The sequence below is a fragment of the Bombyx mandarina genome, chromosome A1, assembly GCF_030267445.1.
Source record: "Bombyx mandarina strain Sakado chromosome A1, ASM3026744v2".
In the NCBI taxonomy this organism is placed as follows: domain Eukaryota; kingdom Metazoa; phylum Arthropoda; class Insecta; order Lepidoptera; family Bombycidae; genus Bombyx; species Bombyx mandarina.
This window is the reverse complement of record NC_143234.1, coordinates 4,126,619-4,148,174: the sequence shown is the minus strand read 5'-3', so window position 1 is coordinate 4,148,174 and position 21,556 is coordinate 4,126,619. Positions and strand designations below refer to the sequence as shown.

Genomic DNA, 21,556 nt, shown 5'->3' with positions numbered 1-21,556 from the left:
TCTTCTAAGATAACTAGTAATCTTTATTAATTAATAGTGTTTATACAGGTTATAATAAAATATTTTATACGGAGTTTTATTGGAAAAAAAACTAAACATATTTTGAATTTTTTATAACAAAAATTAGATTTATTCGGAATTTCAATACCTGTATATGAACTATTGAATAAACAATTTCAGATGCACACTAACACCACATTACTACGTTGGAGACGAAAAGCCAAGAAGACGAACGGGTCTACCCTCAGGAGAGAATTTCCATGATTTAGGTCTAGACCAACCCGTGGACAAGCACTTGCAATTGGTCCGACGGCTGGGCTCAGAAGTGCTCCTTAAAGGTCAGTCCACATAATATACTACCTCGTATAAAGTTCACTTTATGACGAATAAATCACTTACAAACATCCTGACAATATTACAACGTGTCGATTCCAAAGAGTAACAAGTCGGATATTACTGAAATTGTGGAATAATATGAAAAATTGTTCCATCAATTATCATTAAAAAGATTGCAAATAAAAACATAACACATTACAGTTTAATTATTATAGTGCAATTAAAAATAATAATGATAATAATAGATAATTAGATACTTTAATAATTAAAAAAAACATCCATTAAAAGCTACCTGGGTCATTGTACATCTTAATCATCTCATGTAGTTTTGAATTGTTAATCCTTGGAACTGATTTAAGGTAAGTAAATTATAATACGAAATTTGATTAATAGATCTTCAATAATTCACCTTAAATTAATATTTAGAATTATCTCGCTACATCTCAGCCACTTGGATATATCAGATGTCGGTACTTGGGCAATTCGATTTGACTTGGTCTGACTTGCTATTGACTCACCTCTGACAAGGCAATAGAGGGTGTCAGTAACAGGGAAATATCAAAATCGATAAACGAACGTTGTTTCAACAGGCCGCAATGGTGACACGCCAGAACTAATGGTCGATTATAGAGGGAGCAGCCTTCCTGATGCTCAGGCATCTAGTGACAACTCTCTCATCAATGTTGAACAGATTTACAGTAAGCATCTTTTTATTGATGGGAAGATTTATGTACATCGTAACTGCCAAGACAGAGAATACGGGTTTTTTCAAAATAAACCAAAACATTGCTGTTGTGATCGAATATCTCCGGATAGTGGTATTATTATGACCGTAATTAACTGTTGACATTTAGAGGCTTGTTTTGATATTGTCATATTTTATCTCAGAATACTTGAATCATCAAGTATCAACTATCAAGCGAGCCAACAGACTCCAGCAAACACGATAATTAATGTAGTAAATAAAAAGTGGTCTTTAGTCAAAATCAAATTTGAATTACAGCAGATTTAGTACCAGAATGGCATGGAGCATCACCAGACCTTAGCGAGTGCAGATCCGTTTGGCTGAACAATTTGGAAGCGAGGGTCAGAGAAGGAGAATCGCTACTTAGTATCAGCAATGATTTGGCACAGGTAAGACCGCATACTTACCAACAGGCCGTCTTCTTCGATTTGCTTAGCTACTTGGGTTTATCGAGTAAAACAGTAAAAGGGTTAAATGCCGTTATTTGCTTCGTTCCATTTATTGCTTTGATGATGGTGTTAAATGGTTATAGGAGCCTATAGACATTAATAACCTTAATGCCGCCACCCACCTCGAGACGTGAGTACTAAGTCTCAGTTTTACAGTACAACGAATAAACTTACAACCCCCTCCCCAAACCAAATGCATAACTACTTCACTGCAGAAACGTTCAGGGTTCAACAGTTCCATCAAAGTTTTTTTGGTATGATATTTTCCCCAAATTTTTAGCTTTAAATGGAACTCTTGTAAAGTTGCAAAAATATCGCTGTAAAAAGCCATTCACCCCCGATATAGTCGTCACCCTTAAGCAACATATCAAATTAGTTATCGTACTAATCGCTATTATTAAGCCGCTGCTCTAGGAATTCGAAGTAACGGAGAAAGTGAACTATTCGGTGGTTCTATGCACGACAGCAAAACAGACATTCCTCATTATCTTCTAGGTAACATCTTCGAAGACCCTCTACGGCGGAGACATGATGACAACTACGAGTATTATGAAGAAGCTAGCCCAGCGGATGTCGCAGAACATACAAAGCTTCCGGGACCCGAGCCAAAGAGAAGCTCTCGTTACCGATATGCTGCTTGGAGTTATTAAAACTGGTATGACATTTAATTCAAATTTTAATAAGGCTAAGTATTTTTTAATTGCATGAAATACAATAGTTTATGTCTCTCTTTCATTCTCTCTCTCTCTCTCTCTCCGCTACATTTTCTGAATCTCTCGTAATATCAAAATTTGTTATGTACCCTTAAAATAATTTTGACTATAATAACTTTTAACTTTATAATATATGCGTACGAAAATTTTCAAGTAATTTTCTACCTAATAGAAAACACGATCTATAATGTTTAAAATTTACATATGTATCAAGGATCGATAATAAGAACGATACTTTTATTACTACTATTATTACAATTACCTGTGAAGGATATGAGATAATAAAATCTTGATATCTTTTTTTTTTAATTTCGGTTATATTCAATTGGTAAATAAAGTTTTGTTTTCAAGGGTTTTAAATCATACCTTTATTCATATTATTATTTATTTTGGCTTGATTGCGTTTGGATTTTAATTCACTTCTAATCAATTAAAGTTTAAATCTACAATATGTTCTATAGTAGATCCTTAAATGATATCGGATTAACCTCATTTTAAAATTTACATTTTTCCAGGATCGAATCTTCTAGAAGAGAGTCAGCGAGCGTCCTGGGGCGACTTGAGCGTGGAAGGACAGAACCGCGTCGCCAGTGCACTGCTCACGCACTTAGAAGAAAACGCCTTCTTACTAGCAGATGCCGTTTCAAAAGAGAAAACAATTTTACAGATCGTCAAAAACATATGTGAGTTTCTTGACTATAGAATAGTTTTATGCAACAAGTGAGCAAAGTTGTTTTTTGTTTCGGGTGCTGATTTTGAGTCCCGAGCATGAGGATTCTATGATTCTATGATGTAGAATCCTGAGCGTAGTTAGGGACTCAACAGCACGCGATGCAAAAAACTTTGCTCTCGTGTAGCGCACATAACTTTTTACCTCAGCAGTGAGAACACATATTACTTAGGAGACATAGAAATGAATAGGGATAGATTGAAATAGCTAATAAAAAAAACGTAATTTATTTATTATAAATCTTTAAATTTTAGGGTATTATGTACGCGCGTTTCCGAACGTGTTTTCTTTGAGGTCGAATTTCGATTTTGTTTTTTTCACTCGCTTTTTTATATGCATGAGAAAGAGACAGAGCACAGTGAAATTCGAATGGTTCAAAATTATGGCTGAACAATGTCAATTCGTGGCACTGAAGATTGAAAAATTAAAAAGCTACTTTGACCCAAGTTCGTGTCAAAATCGCGTTTTCTTCACTGTTGTCTCGCAGCAAAAGCGGCATATTTGAGCTGCTGAGGTGAAAAAGTGTTTTAGATGTCTGCTTCACTGTTCATTGCTCCGCTGAAGTAAGTAACTAAGTAATAGAGAGAGAAAACGTTTATATATATATATATAGTCTTTCAACCAAAAGCCCGATTTTTATAGCCGTAATAACGAGGAAAATGATCTTATGGTAGGCAGCGGCTTGGCTCTGCCCCTGGCATTACTGAGTTTATTTTTTATTTTATTGCTTAGGTGGATGGACGAGCTCACAGCCCACCTGGTGTTAAGTGGTTACTGGAGCCCATAGACATCTACAAAGTAAATGCGCCACCCACCTCGAGGTATAAGTTCTAAGGTCTCAGTATAGTTACAACGGCTACCCCACCCTTCGAACCGAAACGCATTACTGCTTCACGGCGTAAATAGGCGAGATGGTGGTACCTACCCGTGCGGACTCCCAAGAGGTCCTACTACCAGTGATTACGCGAATTATAATTTTCCACGATGGTAACCACCTTACCCTCAGGTGGGCCGTAAGCTTCTCTACCTAAAACGGCTATTTAAAAAAAATTGAGCCGGGAAGTAAATTTAGTTTGAGGGATGGAGTAGTTCTTGTATTGTAAAATTGGACTTAGAACTCGTGTCTAGAGATGGGCGGCATTAACGTTGATGATGTATATTCGCTCGTCGACCTATCTAAGCCATAAAATCCATATACACACCTGCATCGGTTATGTTCCGATGTAAAATATATAAGTACCTATACAAAAGTAAAATAATTGAGAACTCTCATCAAAATACCAATAAAACATAAAAGGAGCCTCCTTCTTTTTCTCCACCTTATCCCACTAGGTGTCATCTCAACACTCACTCCTCTTTCACTCATATCTTCATTCACATACTCCATCCAAGTCTTCTTCAGTGGGCCTCTTTCCCCTCTACCTTGCACTACCATGTCCATACCACGCTAACCGTCCGCTCTTTAGTTTGTTTCTTTTATTACCGTTTAATTACCGGGGCTACTTTCACACTTCCTCTGATATACTCATTCCTTATCTTGTACATTCTTCTATCTAAAAAAGAGCTTGTGTAATTCAATTTTTTTATATACATTTTATATGCTTATCCTCGTGTTTATATACTTATATAGTAATCTATTTGTGCTACAGGCCTCTCCGTTAGAGTTTTGGAAGTGAAAAATGTAGAAGATGAAACATTCCCATCTGTGATAGCCCAAGAACAGTGGAAGGCTTCAGAAGACATCATTACGATACCAAAGGCTGCATTATTAGGTAAGACGTTTCTATTCCCCGCGTACTTGTATCCCAAGAATGTGACGACTAAAAAAAAGCTTAAAAAATAATTAATAGTAGTAAATCTGTGAAAATTTTTGTTAAAACAATATTATAAAATATAGATTTGACTCTGTGCCCGTAAAGGCGTGTTGCGACGAGCAATTTTGTATTCCACCCGACATTCAAGGGCTTCCTTTGAGGCACAGATGACGGATTTTTGAAACTTCTTTAGGTGCGTTGAAGGTAAAATTTAACTCGCGACAGTGTCGTTACGGCTAGAGAGAAAAATACAATTTAGGACGAGCGAGAGTGAGAAAATAGACAGAGCGTCTCGCGATCCACTCGACCGTGGAGAGAAGGAAAGGACGAAGCGAGCTAAGTCGTTTCTCTTAGACACAGCATTCCCTATTACAAGAATTTGATTTAAGGATTAAAAAATTAAAAAAAAAAACAATAATACTACACACTATAATTATTAAGGGTATAAAAACGTAGATACGATAGAACGCCAGCACATACGCACGTTGTAAATCTTCAATTCAATCCCACCAGACAACCGGCAAAACGATCTGGTCAGGATTGTATTCTTCGCGTTCGATCGCCTCGAAGAAATTCTGCCCCCGACCTTCGGCAAGACCGCCCCCCACTACGCACCCCACCGCTCCGAGGTCGGGGGGGCGCCCGCGTCCTCTACCAGCATTAACTCCGAGAAAGAAAAGAAAAATATCACAAGGCTACTGAATTCAAAGGTAAGAAAATTCTCCTCTCTCATAGGTCTTCTTGCACTGATACTTAAACACACAAGTTAACAATTGTCCAAGCTTAATACACGACATTTATCTTTTTAATACAAGGTGCTTTTTATTTGGTATAAGCATCAACAGTTCGATGTTTTTAATTGGTCTTCAATTGAGTTTACTCAATTGAAATAAGTGAAGATTTTTTTTAAATAGGTCTCCTGTAAAGTTGCAAAAATGTTGCTTAAAAATATTAGCCCTTCTTCACCCCTCGTAATGATTAAAATAGTTTTTTTTTTCTTTGATGTGTGGACGAGCTTACAGCCTACCTGGTGTTAATAGGTTACTGGAGCCCATAAACATATACAACGTAAATGCGCCACCCGCCTTGAGATATAAGTTCTAAGGTCTCAGTATAGTTACAACGGCTGCCCCACCCTTCAAACCGAAACGCATTACTGCTTCACGGCAGAAATAGGCAGGGCGGTGGTACCTACCCGCGCGGACTCACAAGAGGTCCTACCACCAGTAATTACGCAAATTATAATTTTGCGGGTTTGATTTTTATTACACGATGTTATTTCTTCACCGTGGAAGTCAATCGTGAACATATGTTGAGTACGTATTGCATTAAAAAAAATTGGTACCCGCCTGAGATTCGAATACCGGTGCATCGCTCAACACGAATGCACCGGACGTCTTATCTTTTAAGCCACGATTACTTCTAGAAGTGTAATAATGTTCATAATTCCAGGTGATATCCGCGAGTTTAGGGAACGGCCGCCATATCCAGCTCTCGCAAATGGTCAAAGTCACCATGAAGCATCTGCAAACGGAGAACGTAACCAATCCAGCCTGCGTGTTCTGGGATTATACTTTGCAGTAAGTGTGATGGTGTATTGAGGGTAGTTCGTGTTTTTTTAATTTTTATATTTAGCGAACCGACGGCTCATTTAGCGAACCGCCCGGCCCAATTGCCTGTACACCTTTGAGATACGAAGTCCGGTTTGAAAGGTGACATTGTACACTGCACAGTTTGTTTGTGCAGTTAAATCGTTTTTATTAAATTAATTTTAAGTAAAGAGGTATAAATAAGTTCCTTCAAATAATGGTGCCAATCATTTGTGGAAAATTTCAACTCATTTAATAAATTTAAGTGAGAGTATGACTTTCTTTTACTGTACTACTACTACAGTACCGGCTATTAGTAAGCCAGGTAGGGTAGGCGCGAATTTTAGAGTTTCTTAATTAATACTCGATCGACGTTCCTCAGTGGCTGGTCCCCGGAAGGTTGTGAGGTGGAGTGGACGAACTCGACCCACACCGGCTGCGCGTGCTCCCACCTTACGAACTTCGCCGTCCTGATGGATGTTCACGGCGTGGCCCTCAGCGCCGCCCACGAGCTCGCCCTGCAGACCCTGACGTACGTCGGCTGCGGGATATCCACTGTCGCTCTGTCTGCTGCCATGATCGTGTTCACCTGCTTCGGGAACACTAAGGTGAGTGTTTAGCCAAAATCGACTTTAACTTCTCACAGTTAAGGTTCATTTTACAACCGCCCTCTTGTTTGTCACAAAATTTCTTTTGTTAATTGCACTTGAGTGAGATCATAAATAACTTTATTTGGATTCTACTATTATTGCTTATGGATTTGACTTCGACCAATTCAAAACATCTAAGTGGCTTAGGCCTTAGGACCGAGAATAATAAGACATGACGACAATAAGACAGGACATGGCTTCGGCCTTACGATCAAGAACAATGAAGACGTGGCTTGGCCTTTAAAACTACCAAAATTATCCAATTATTACCAAGAACAAGACCTGGCTGTATGGACTAAAGTCCTTTACCTTACCCATTAGGAATAAATTAATATCATCATTGAGTGAGATCTCTTGTATTTTGATAGGCACTAAGAAATCAAATCTATTTTTTCAGTCGGATCGAAGCTTAATCCATAAGAACCTATGCGCCTGTCTGCTTGTCGCCGAAGTAGTGTTTCTGGCCGGTATCGATAAAACACAGAATAGAATATTCTGCGGGATCATCGCAGGGCTGTTGCACTATTTCTTCTTGGCGGCCTTCGCTTGGATGTTTCTAGAAGGTATGTGAGGCGAACTGTGGTTCTGAGAAAGCGATTTTGGTGTTCGGTCGATGATTGAAAATCGACTATAATCACCGACTCCTCAAGGCCTAGAATCATTTGATGCGTTACAATTGTTTTTCGATAGCGTAAAAGTTAATTCAAATTTGTAAGCAGTTGGGCTGTGCCAAGCGCCAAACGTAGGCAAATATTTCTTTATTGCTCTGATGGGTGGACGAGCCCACGGCCCACGTGGTGAGAAGTGGTAACCGAGGCCCATACACATCTACAACGTAAATACTGCCACCCACATAGAGATATGAGTTCTGAGGTCTCAGTATAGTTATAGCGGCTGGCCCACGCTTCAAACCGAAATGCATTACTGCTTCACGGCAGAAATAGGCGGGTTGTCCACAAGTTTTGCGGGTTTGATATTTTTGATGTTATTCACCATGTTATTCCTTCACCATGGAAGTCAATCGTGAACATTTGTTAAGTACGTATTGGTACCCGCCTGCGGGATTCGAACACCGTTGCATCGATACGAATGCACCGAGCGTCTTATCCTGTAGGCCACGACGACTTTTAACTTCATACAACATACAACTTCATACAAACCTTTTTTTTTTTCGGGTCTGGGGCCGAACCTCCTACGAGGTCTCCGCGCTTTGGAGGTGCGCGGGGTATGTGGGACTCAACGATCTGCAAGGTGTTTGAGCAGACCGCGGGCCCAAGCAATTTTAGGGTCCACCCACTAAACGACTCCCCTGCACTCTTACACTCGACGTCCGATCTCCGTCCGGAGTCAAAACCCGGTTAGAGTAGGGAGTTCCCGCGATTAATTTTCACGCTATGGAGAACGTTAAAAAACTCGCACTGAGCACACAGGAGAATGCGTTGCTGAATATTGTTAGGAAATTTGTTCAAAATTCCCAATAACTCGCACCAGGATTCCACCTGTACGCGATGCTGGTCGAGGTGTTCGAGCCGGAGCACCCCCGCGCACGCTGGTACTGCGCATGCGCGTACCTGGCGCCAGCGCTGGTGGTGCTCGCGTCGGCGGCCGCGTACCCCGGCGGCTACGGCACCGCTCAGCACTGCTGGCTCTCCACCGACCGCATGTTCATCATGAGCTTCGTCGGACCCGTCACCTTGGTTTTGTTGGTAAGTCGAGGCTTTAATGAGAGTTTTTTGTAGGCCGCGGCTCGGCTCTGTCCTGTGGCATTGCTGAAGTCCATGGGCGACGGTAACCATCCGGTGGGCTGTGTGCTAGTCTGCCTATAACGGCAATAAAAAAAATTCTTTATTCGCGGATCTAACACACACACATTGCTAAAAAGTATTCTAATATGTTCGGTATCCAACCGAATATCCTTTGTAAACGCGTTGTCAAATGGACTAATAAAAACGTAAAATATACCTTATTACAACTATACCTAAATTATGTTGTTAAATGATATCGCCGCCATACCATTACCGCGTTATCATTATATATTCGTATATACACCTCGAATAAAAAGCTTTTATCGTAGTTATTCTTTTAATACGCTTTTATTAGCTTTAGACGTGTGTATGTTAGTATGTAACTGCCTTCAAAACGTCGGATTGACTCGAAATTTGGTATACTTATTAAGGACCGGTGACAATTCAATATTTAAAAAAAATTGAAATTCGACTAAAAATAGAAAATAAATCTTAATAAATTTGAATTACAAAACGTGTGACCTTATCACGTGCCTTAAGAGAGACTCCGCGTTAGATTAGGTAGGTAGGTTCAGGGAAGCACTGCTCTTGCTAGGGCCAGTGTTAGCGACACTCTCGGTTTGAGCCCCGTGAGCTCATCTACACGTCAAGGAGAAGCTGAAATAGCCTCTCAAGGCAATATAAGAAGGATTTTTTTTTTAAGAGAAACTTATCTTCAACGCCGTACTAAAATATACTATTAATGTATGACTAGTTAATGACCTATATGATGATGAAATATGAATAATATTTTCCGATCCGAATATTTACCGACAGAATAATAAAAAATATGAACTGGTTATTTAGAGAAAAAAATCAAAATTATCAATAAAGTTGATTATTTAAAACACGAATAAAACAACATTTTCTGAAAATAAATCGTAGCTAGATCGATTCATCGCCCCCGAAATCCCCTGTATACTAAATTTTATGAAAATCATTGGAGCCGTTTCCGAGATTCAGATTATATACATATATTTATATAGAAGAATTGCTCGTTTAAAGGTATAAGTTAAACAAATTTTCTTTACTTTCGCAGGCCAACTTGATATGTCTGAGCATGGTAATCTACATGATGTGCACTCACTCCACTGTGTCGCTGAAGGCCAAAGATGATTCCAAGCTGTACAAGATCAAGTAAGAACTAATCTTAAATATATACGACTTTTTGGCGGGAACGCGAGAAGTGAATTTGTGTGATTTGTTTTATTTTGTTTATTTAGTATTTCTTCAGATTTAAATGTGTAATAACGGTGGTGGTTTATTAACTGTTTCATATCTGTGAAAATGCACAAATGTGGGAAAATGAAACAATAATTATTATTATATTTCATCCCGTATCATCGCATTTCATTTCATTTCAGTGCATATTATAATTTTTCATAAAAATAAAAATATAAATTAATATAAGACATGACTGAAAGGTCTTAGTTACCAGGTCATAAATCCTTTAAAAAAATAATTAAATACATACTTATTATTATTAATCTTATCTATATATTAATACGTGAAGCAAAAACTTTGTATCCCTTTGTACCCCTTTTTGCAAAATTTGCGCGGACGGAGGAGTATGAAATTTCCCACACTTATAGAGAATATAGAGAAGGAGTGCAGAATGCTAATTTTTTTTTAAATAATGCATAAAAGACACATTAAATCAATAAAGAAAACATAACACACACTAACGTGTATTTAACACACACACGCATATATACTATTTTGTTTATTGTTAAAGTCTGTGGTCAAGTTGAGAATAGATTAATATTGATCTCTTTAATATTATTTGTCTATAGTGTAGCCTTAGTGAAATGTGTTTATAGAAGTAAAGTCTTTGACAATAGAACCATAATAATGTTCAAACTTATAATTTCAATTAATAATTATTGTCGAATTTCGACTACCGGGCGACCACTTGTTATATTAGATATTATATTATTAATCTTAATAACGGTGGGCAGCGGCTTGGCCCTGGCATTGCTGACGTCCATGGGCGACGGTAACCACTCACCATCAGGTGGGCCGTATGCTCGTCTGCCTACAAGGGTAATAAAAAAAGAAGAATAAAATCTGTAACCTAGACAGATAAATGTCAAGCGAATAAAAATATTTTAAAAATAGAATGCAATACACAGAGAAAGAGTTTTTTTTTTTTTTTTTAATTACCCCCGTCTAGCCAGACTACAAGTACAAGCTGGTATAGTTACATGCTTAGTCAAACACGTGCTAATCGTTAAATATAATTACGTGCATGTGTTCCTAATCTAACACATTCGTACGTTTACCGAAATAGAATACCGAATACGTCCGAATTTGACGATGGGGGCAAGCGTTATCAAAAGATGTGTAATACTTAGGAATTTTCAATAAACTGAAAGCACTGAATTCCTTGAGGTTTATTGAGTAGACGAGCTTACAGCCCACCTGGTGTTAATTGGTTACTGGAGCCCATAGACACAATACCGTCTTTACCATAAGGGCACACGGGGCCCGTGCCCAGGGCCCCCATTCTCAGAGGGTCCCGAAGGATCGACAATTTCTCTCACACATTTATTCTCAAAAGATTTTTGTCGGGCACATTACACTTTTTTCACAAATCAGTAATCTTATCAGAAGGTATTTACAAGGCATATACTACGCCATTATATCGATGACTGCGCCTATTCCTACTGTACTAATTAATAATATTTCCGAACGCATCCTACCTAATTTACTAAGTACACCATCTAGCAATCACGATAACGGTTTCCATTATTGTAATCGTAACCAAAAAACCAGCAGCATTCTAATATCATTAATGACGTATTATATCATACTGTATTTGATTACCTATAATAAATGGTCATACTGAGTAAAAAAAAATATTTTTTTCCTTTCCAAAAGGGCCTCAAATTCTTGTGTGCCCAAGGGCCCCAGCCTAATTTAAGACGTCCCTGCATAGACATCTACTACGTAAATGCCGCCACTCACCTTGAGATATGAGTTCTAAGGTCTCAGTATAGTTACAACGGCTGCCCCACCCTTCAAACCGAAACGCATTACTGCTTCACGGCAGAAATAGGCAGGGTATACCTACCCGTGCGGACTCACAAGAGGTCCTACGATGAGTCTCCTACCTGTTCTCTTCTTAATTGCATTGTGGTCTAAAACAATTTCTTATTAGTACTAACAACTTCCATTTTTTCATCGATACTTTGCACTATAGTTGATATTCCTCGCCGAACCCGTGAACTAGTCCACCCACTAAGCAATAAATAAAAATCTTTAGTCAAGTAATGACTGTAAATGATCACGGATCCCAGTATCGGTTATTACTATTATACTACTATATCCGTAATGGCGATATTATATATTTTTTTCTTTTTCAGGGTCTGGTTGAAGAGCTCCCTCGTTTTAGTGTTCTTGTTGGGCTTGACTTGGGCCTTCGGTCTTCTCTACCTAAACCAGCAGACAGTGGTCATGGCTTATGCGTTTACCATCCTGAACTCCCTCCAAGGGTTGGTCATCTTCATATTCCATTGTCTCCAGAATGACAAGGTAAGCCCTTCGGTTATTAAGAAAAAATTAAAAAAAAAATTAAGAGGCAATTAATTGTGTGATAATAATAATAATAATAGTTGCATTAATAAAGCAGTTATTACTGGTATTAGAACTGATATCTCAAAGTGGGTGCCGCATTTACGTCGTAGATGTCTATGGGCTCCAGTAACTACTTAACACCAGGTGGGCTGTTAGCTCGTCCACCCATCTAAGCAATAAAAAATAAAAAATAGTAATGAGTCGGTTAATTAATAGTTCCGCAACGAATGCGCTCGTCTGAGTCGTCGCCACCGCTGGCTCTCGTGCTGCTTGTACTGGACGGGGCAGCCTTCGGAGACTCTTCAACACAACAACGGACCCTCGGGGTCCAGCTCGAACCACGTCGACACGCGCCAGGGCTCCGTCAAGAGCAGGAGGTACCACCAGGCCGCGCCGCCTGACGACGAATTGGACCCCAGAGATGTGACGGTAAGTGGAATTGCTGAACTGGTCGTGGCCTTAAAATGCCGCTGTTATTAGGCTTTTTTCAAATTATTTAACGGGCATTTTAAACGGCTAAAATTGCGCTTTTGGTGTAAAAAAACTAAGAATAAACGAATCCCTAAAAGCCATGCTGTCGTGGCCTAAAGGATAAGGCGCTCGGTGAAGTCGTATCCAGCGATGCGACTATACCAACGTTCAAACCCGACAGGCGGGTGACCATTTTTCTAATGTTATATGTACGTAATTAATCCGTGTTCACGAATGACTTCCACAATGAAGGAGGAATAATAATAATAATAGTAGGTTTTTATTTCAGAATATATAATAGAAATTAATAAAATTATTCCATAAACTGTTAGTAAATCTAGGCTATGACCAAAACCCGACGGCTTATAGTGTTGGTTATTCAAATGTATTGCCACCCAATACTTCTAAAATGGGCTGTTCATTAATTTCAATAACATCTTGTAATTAATGTAAAACGCCATTATTTTGATTATTTGCGTTATTACTAGAGCCGGGGCATATTGCCGGTACGCCCGGGTGTGTACCACCAGCCTGTCGTTTTCTCCCGCGAAGCAATCATCTCTTCTAGTTGTAGGGCAGTTGTGGGGCAGCCGTTTTACTCTACAATTAAAATTTCGACCTCATGTCTCAAGGCTCATGTCCATAGCTCAGGTGTTTACTTATCTCCCCAATAAAAATTAAACAGAGTTCTCATATCATTTTCATTTAACATATAAAACGCTACTGCTCATTTATTTTAAGAAATTGCTTACATATTCCGAAAAAAACTGCATGTGCTATGGGAAACATTCGGTGGCGGTATATATATATATTAACACACGACGGTACATACACAACCAAAGAAAAAACTAAATACAATAATATGAATTCACACAGAACACAGCGAGCACGTCGGGCCCGTCCGCTCAATCAACCAACAACTTGGTAATAAACACGCTCAACGTTGTTGTAAACAACAACAATCATAACAACAACAACGTAATAAACAACGCGGCTGTAGCATCGCTGGCCGCCGCAGCCGCCGCCCATAATTACCACACTAGGAATAGACGAACGTCGCAAGAAAACCAGAATTTCAATTCAAGCAATTTCGGTCCTAGTCTCAATGCGACAGGGGCTAATTTCGGTCATAACCTTCAAGATAGAGAACCCCCCGCTCCCATGGCACATTTACGAAATCCCCTAAACGCTGGCAGCGGAAGATACCCCCCGGGCTACCGCCAAAACGGACAGCAAGGTGCGTATACGCAGACGAGATAGGAGACTTAAAGAATTACGAAAATACCACCAGATACCAACCACCACTACTTTGTGATTAATGAAAGTCAGCTCAATTTTAATTTGTGTCCTGTAACTTTGTGACTAAAACCAAAACGTGACTAACATTAGCGGCTGAGCCCTTTTTAAAATAACAGGTAAGTCTTTTTATGTATTATTATTCAATGAAAAAAATCTAACGCTTGATTAAAAAGAAAAAAAAAATAGAAAAAAAACTAACAAACTATTCTTTTAGTCTGTTCATTAACACGTTCTTCTGGTGGTGTGGTGGTTTTAGAGGTTAACCGCATCCTCTAAACGTGATCGTACTAGAGATCTATACGGTTTATGGTGCCCTATCTCTGCGTATGCGCGCTTCCGTAGCCTCTTCCCTTTTTATTACTATAAGCTATTTATATATTTATTAGAGCTACAACATACATCCGGAAACGAGATGGAACGTACGCCCGACCGCGCCGATATACGTGCCAAACGACGACGCAAGATCGATCCGTGTGCCCACTCCGCAAAACATCCCCCACAGTGCGTCGCACTCACATAGCATCGCGTCTATGCATAGCTACAGGGCGATGGAAATACCGAACGATTATCAAAATCTGAGGTCGCGTTCGCCATCTTGCTTTTCGAACAAAATGGCGGCCTCGATTGGCGCGAACGAATGGGCGGGCAGCAATGTCGGTGCCAGTGTATGGAAGGTGAGGGGTGGGCTGTAAATAACGCTTCGTCTCCCTATCAGTTTTAGTGTTTTTAGTTTGGCGTTTTAGTAAGATCACCGAAACGGTAAACGAAAAATGGATTATCGAATACACGAGAATATTTTTGGACGTGACAACGTTATAATTCGATGGAGCCGGCTGCGCGCACGAAATAACATCACTCGTGCGGCGTTACCTCGCTCTGAGGCGTTCCACGATCACGTGGCTAAACTGGCAATAAATTTCTCAAATTATTTGACGACAACAAAGACGCGATCATGGAACGCCGTAGTCAATTCGAGTCTAATTTGAATATTGAAAACGTCATGAGAGGAATTGAAGCGTCACGATCAATTCAATAGTGATTTCCATTTACCTCCTTCTCTATATCCATACAAAATATCTATCAAACAAATAAAATTAAAATTTTCTTTTGAAAAATGAAACCGTTCCATCTGTATTTTCTTATGACGTTGTCACGTTCAACTATCGTCAGTAAACCGACTTTACAGACAACCGATTTTTTGCGTGTATTGTGAGCTCCCACGTGCCTTCGGTAGGTATCATGGACTGCAGTGTAGTTAACACTAGAAGAGCCATTTGTGTAAGACTTGAATCTAGCGCTATAAAAAAAATCCTGTACGTTTTATCATAAAATAAGGTTACAGGATCGACTTTCATTTATTTCAGATTTATATATCGGTAAGTTCACGACACTGTGTTTTTGTATACACGTACGTTCCAGAAATTTCGCCGCGATGAAGTGATGAAAATTCACACAAAACCATCATCATAGATATTGAGCTCCATAATCTAATTCAAACTAGATAAACATAACATCTAGACGAACATTTAATACCATACACATATACCGCTTTAGATGTAGTCGCAATTTGTATATTGCCTTAAAAACGTGATGGTTTCTTATTTAGACTATTACAATGCTTTTAGGGAGTGGTAAGGGTCTTACTAAAACGTTTTGCATGTTACGTCTCTTTAACATTTGCATGTAATTTCCTAACATTCATCGTAGCCCTGCCCAATCCTTTACACAGACGTTGGAAACACAGCACGTGACATTTCTAGAGCACCATTATATACGTAAAGAAGTCTTAACGATACGCCCAAAAGAACACGATCGAATTTTAAAATTTAAATTGTTATCGAATCAGAGATAATCAGTCGTGATAATGAGTTTTAATTGTGTTTGTTTGCGATTCGCAAAAACGTTAAATAATTAGTTAAATAATTAATTAAATAATTATATTAGTTATTTGTTCATTATATTCACGAATTGAAAAATAATTATTTCACTACCTTTTGTTCATTATAAAGGCTAAAGTATCCTTTGCTAGTAAAACAGACCGCGTCAGTTCTAGACTTGGTCACTGTAGAACAATTTCGACACTAAGTCAATGGTTAAACTGAATGTAAAAATACTTCAAAGCACCCAAAAAAATTATGAAATATATTCATTTATTTTGGTCAATTTTATTTAAAAAAAAATCCTGAGTCATATAATTAATTTAATTTTTTTGGCAACCCTATTTTTAAATAAGTACTCCGGGTCACGGGTAGGAGACGCCGGTGCCAAGCAACCCGCAGTCCGCTGTTTCGACAGCTCTCATCGATTTGAAATCGCTTCGAGCTAACACGACTAACACGACTAGTCAAAAATGTCTTAAAATTTCCATTTTGAGCTACGAATACACTTTTGAGTTTTAATAATTCAAATATCATCGAAACAATTGAGCTGTCTTTTGTGTTTTAATAAAGCTTTTCGAGCTTTGCGAAGTTTATAATCTAAAAGTTACATAATTAAAAAAATAATAGAAATCATTCGTAATGCCACAAATAACAGATCTGCTATCTCATTCTCGTAACTCATTAATCGATGTGTATTGCAGAACACTTCTTCTAAACACCACGTTGGGAACACTTCCACGCTACCGCATCACGACACTCTCTCCAGGCAACTGGCGCCCCCAAATCATCTCCACAGCCCTTACGAGTGCGAACCGGTGGCCCCTGGCTCACCGCGCCACATGAAAGACGAAGAAAGCCCCCTCCATCATCAAGGATACCAGACCACGCGGAGCTACAACCACGACTTCCGGAACCCCCACGTCTACATGTCCCAGCACTCGCCGGGAAGTCAAGAGATGATTTTTCGGAAGCATTACAAGGACGACCGCAGGAAACACCACCACCACCACGGAAGCCAGAACATGAACCACACGTATTCGGAGATAGCGTCCCAACAAGGCCGCATGTACAGGCGCGGATCCGAACAGGAGTTCCGCGTTATCCAGGACGACCCGGTTTACGAGGAGATAGAGAGAAACGAAACGATGATGTCAGACGTGTCCGACGACAACTCCGGACCGGACTGCAGACAGAATGTAGGTCACCACGGCTCATCTAGCTCCAAGTTTTTTGGGGACCACCGACCGCTGATATCGTACAGCCCAGGCGAGAGGCACCACCACGACCCGGAGCATTACGGGAAGTACGGTAAATGGGACACGTTAGAGCGCTACGATCCGAGGCATTATGAAAGCGGTCGGCTGATGCACCAATACCACCAGCCTCAAGAGAACATGAGGGCGCTTGCGGCCGTCCTCAACGGGGAGAACAACGTCGTCTGCCATTTGGAACCTCACAATTCTTACGACGTGTACCAGCCTCAGAGCGGCAACCCCAGGACTGTATCCCAGCCCAGTTTCTGAACAGTGCATATGTGATTGTGAGAATTCTCAGTGAAAGCATTAGGTACTTTTTAAAGACTTCGTTCTGGCTTAGACGAGTGGAAGAAGCGGCCGTCGCTGACGTCACTCGTCTGAGTCCAAAGCACGAATCGGACTGTACAGAATATAGTGAAATGAATTTTTCTATGGAGTTAGATTTAGTGTCATATAGCAACACGATAAGTGATAGAGTTTACGTAGAGAACTTGCCATAAACATGGACTTCAAATATATTTATAGTAAAGTAAATTAAAAAAAAAAAATCACTTTTCCACTGTGATCCTATTTAAATGTTTGTAAAGCTCAAGTTTCAGTGTTGCGACCATTTTGTTTTTTTTTTATATATATGTAATAAATGGATTTAGCAATGTGTACAGTTAGTGTAGAGTAAGTATGTTTAGTACTTCCAGCGTGTCCTTACTACTGTTACTTACTACCTTTATTATCATGGCATTTTAATGGCATTTTTGATGTAGATAAGAGAACTGTGATCCTTTTTATAATTTTACTGTCTTAAAGCTTTTTTAAAATAAATAATAGCTAAAATTCCAATAATAGTTAAGATTTATCTTGTAAAGAAACTAAAATGCTGTGCAAGACGGAATGATACCTCAAAATCATGATTGTTGTTTGTAACCTATTTGGCAAACTACGCTTGAAAAACATAACCGAGATAAATCTTGTGACGTTGAGGGGCTCGGGAGGGGCGTTGGGAACCGACGCACACGATATATGCAACATAAGATACATCTCACGGTTATACAAAGCTTAACATAAACAAATCTGACCTGAATATTACGTACACGCACGAATGGACGTTTAAAAGATCAGGATTTATCCAGTGTTCCATGCTGACTAGTTTTGAATTCATTCTTCTGTATAACTCAGAAATAGCTTTCCTATAAATCCATATATTTCTGTCTAGTGTCCCTTGTCACTATCCAGGACTATATGCAAAAAACCATGTCAATAGCCTTACGGGAGAAGGATTCAATCCAGTTAGTATTATCATCGGAAAATTCTAAAATACGCTTCATAAAAGTCTACAGTACCGACAGCCCGCTCATTACGTATGTACTTTCAATAAATTCACAAGGTCTGTAATATATTTGCCACGAAAACATCATTTTGTGGGTAATTAATTAATTTAACAGAATGAATAAGTTAATATATTATTTTTCGCGAACAATCATCACTGCCACGAAAATGTAACGGTTTGTAGCAGTTTTTATTTTATATATATATTGAATTCTTTTGACAGCTCTTTATTTATTTTCCCTTTGAATGGTATTTAACATAAGTCCATCCAAACTTATATAGACTGACACCATTTGATGTTGTGCACTTTCCTGTATATTAGAAGTTAGTGTTCACTAAAACTATTATGTCTTAATCAAAGTAAAGTATCGAAAGGAAAAAAAAATGTTATGTAAAATGTATACATAGTTAATAGTATTGTTGGCAGAAAAGTGATTTCACTAAACATTGTGTTACAACTTCATGAAATCGAAGGTAGCTTTCCTAAATCGTGATGTGACATAAAAACTCTGGGACTTATATAAGAAATGAGACAGAAAAAAAATGTTTTCCAAACGAGGCAGTGTGATACATTTAGAAACGGGTTAAAAAAACTCCCACGAGCTCGGATACGTGTAGTTTTAAAGGCTAAAAAAAAAACACCTTTAATGAAGGCAATATAATTTTTTTATGTAAGATCGAAGTTTCTATCATAATGATGTATAATTATATCCCTTCAACAGGTGACCTTCGCGACAAAAAGTAGAGTGATTATGGTATCTGTCCGGGTCACAGAGTGCTCTACATTCATCAAAATTATTTTCATCACAAAGTTAACCACCTCAGTATATCTATACTAATATATTAATCTACAGTGGTTTTTACGGATGTTCCGTTATAACTACTGAACTGTGCATCCGATTGACTTGAAACTTGTTATCCATGTAGAAAATACATGTACTTAATGGATAGGATAATATTTATACGAGTGTTGGACTCCCTACACCAGTTGCAGGGGCGTTAATGATGAGAATCTTTGTGGGGGTGAGAAATAATAATGTAAATTTTAAATTCCCAGCGAAGCGGACGGGTACAGCTAGTACTATTTAAATTATTAGCGTAGATAAATTACTCTCACATTGTTACTTCTACTAACTAAAACTCTGTGATTCCATTCAAATTCATATGTATGTGCCCAATTATTTATTTTATTAATAGGCAGCTCTGTTGAAATCACTTTTCTGCTAACTCTACCGAATTGATGCCATGAAAATAAAACGAATGAATGAAACCGTTGAAAAAAATAAGGAATTGTTTACAGCCACTTAATTTAACTCTTACGTGTATCAATTGAATCTATAAAGCAATATTATAGACTGAAGTATTAAATAGAACTTTTGACCGCTCTTATTGAATATTTAGCATTAATTTATATACCTTTATATATGGTCAAAACTTTTATGGAATACTTGCGGGTAGATGAATGTTAATCAAAACGTGGGATTGTTTATTTTTTCTAATTGGGTATACTAGTCCAGCAAATTTTTTCCTCCTAAAATATGAGATTTACGTCAAAAAATCTACAAATAAACGTATTTGCTTCACGCCCCACTCCTAAGAGTATCTCAAATCCTCGTTCTAAGTATGCGCTTATCGAGTATGCCGAATTCGTCTAGCAGAACGCATCAGTGATTCTCAAACTTTATGTGTATTGTGTCCATTTCACTCGACTTTGAGCTCCCTTTTTTTTTAACTTTAGTAACCCGGTTCAGTAAAGTTGTATTCAAAGGTCTCCATGCCGGTTATTAGACCGCCGCGACGCTGTATCTTAAATTAAACAATATATGTATTGTCCATCACACATTAGAAGCATTATTAAGTAAACATAAAACTAATTGATACTTATACGTTATTAGCTCTGTGTATATGATTTTTTATTTATTTTCATGGAAAATCAAATATCTGCTCACGACGTGCTTGAATAAGATACTTTTACGGACTTCATCTATTGGGCCCCTTTTTTTAATATACACTTTCGGAACCACTGCTCATTAGTTTACACACACATACACAAACGAGGTATCTGCTGTAAATGAATTTTCAATTACATATAAAATATGTTGGAACGATTACTTTGTCGAATTGTTGTTGTTGTTGTTGTTCTTTTTTTGACGTAAATCGTATTCCAATAATGATAATTATAGTGTGTAATAATTGTAAATTGTGTCATGTGTAATTCTGTTACATAATTATAATATGATATTATTTTTGTTTTGTACGTATTTTAAAATGACGTTGACGAAGCGTATTAAATGTAAAGTAGGTGAAATGAAACCTGTAAATAAATTTAAAGTTTATATATAAATAAACGGTCGCTGTTCTAAGAGGATGGCGCTCACGAATATCGTTCGTATTTTATTTATAACATCGAAGGGTTTTTATTGTTTTTTATTTATTTTTTTATTGCTTTTAGATGGGTGGACGAGCTCACAGCCAACCTGGTGTTAAGTGGTTACTGGAGCCCATAGACATCTATAACGTAAATGCACCACCCACTTTGAGAATAAATAAACGGTCGCTGTTCTAAGAGGATGGCGCTCACGAATATCGTTCGTATTTTATTTATAACATCGAAGGGTTTTTATTGTTATTTTTTTATTGCTTAGATGGGTGGACGAGCTCTCGGTGTAAAGTGGTTACTGGAGCCCATAGACATCTATAACGCAAATGCGCCACCCACCTTGAGATATAAGTTCTAAGGTCTCAAGTATAGTTACAACGGCTGCCCCGTCCTTCAAATCGAAACGCATTACTGCTTCACGGCAGAAATAGGCAGGGTGGTGGTACCTACCCGCGCGGACTCACAAGAGGTCCTACCACCAGTCGTTTAGCACCATGTTAGAGCCGCGCGAGCTCACCTACTCGCCCGGTGAATCTAGTGTGACCCCTCGAGGTCACTAGA

At 38.6% G+C, this 21,556-nt stretch overlaps 1 protein-coding gene across 7 annotated transcripts in view; it reads left to right on the top strand.

Moving 5' to 3' along the window:
- The window catches only part of Cirl (Calcium-independent receptor for alpha-latrotoxin), a 374,591-nt gene extending 353,593 nt beyond the window's left edge, over positions 1-20,998 (top strand). The window contains exons 9-24 of one of the 7 annotated variants that reach the window (XM_089739686.1): positions 181-338; positions 927-1,034; positions 1,343-1,470; positions 2,026-2,185; positions 2,759-2,926; positions 4,623-4,745; positions 5,301-5,497; positions 6,240-6,367; positions 6,759-6,984; positions 7,424-7,589; positions 8,518-8,732; positions 9,850-9,947; positions 12,176-12,344; positions 12,603-12,815; positions 14,543-14,830; positions 16,738-20,998. In XM_089739686.1, the coding sequence (XP_089595812.1) occupies positions 181-338; positions 927-1,034; positions 1,343-1,470; positions 2,026-2,185; positions 2,759-2,926; positions 4,623-4,745; positions 5,301-5,497; positions 6,240-6,367; positions 6,759-6,984; positions 7,424-7,589; positions 8,518-8,732; positions 9,850-9,947; positions 12,176-12,344; positions 12,603-12,815; positions 14,543-14,830; positions 16,738-17,559 (3,367 nt within the window). In that variant the 3' untranslated portion in view covers positions 17,560-20,998. Of the gene's footprint in view, positions 1-180; positions 339-926; positions 1,035-1,339; positions 1,471-2,025; positions 2,186-2,758; positions 2,927-4,622; positions 4,746-5,300; positions 5,498-6,239; positions 6,368-6,758; positions 6,985-7,423; positions 7,590-8,517; positions 8,733-9,849; positions 9,948-12,175; positions 12,345-12,602; positions 12,816-13,733; positions 14,095-14,542; positions 14,831-16,737 lie in introns of all 7 variants that reach the window. The other 6 variants (XM_028169764.2, XM_028169768.2, XM_028169766.2 and 3 more) reach the window with 6 other exon arrangements.
- Positions 20,999-21,556: the final 558 nt, after the last annotated feature.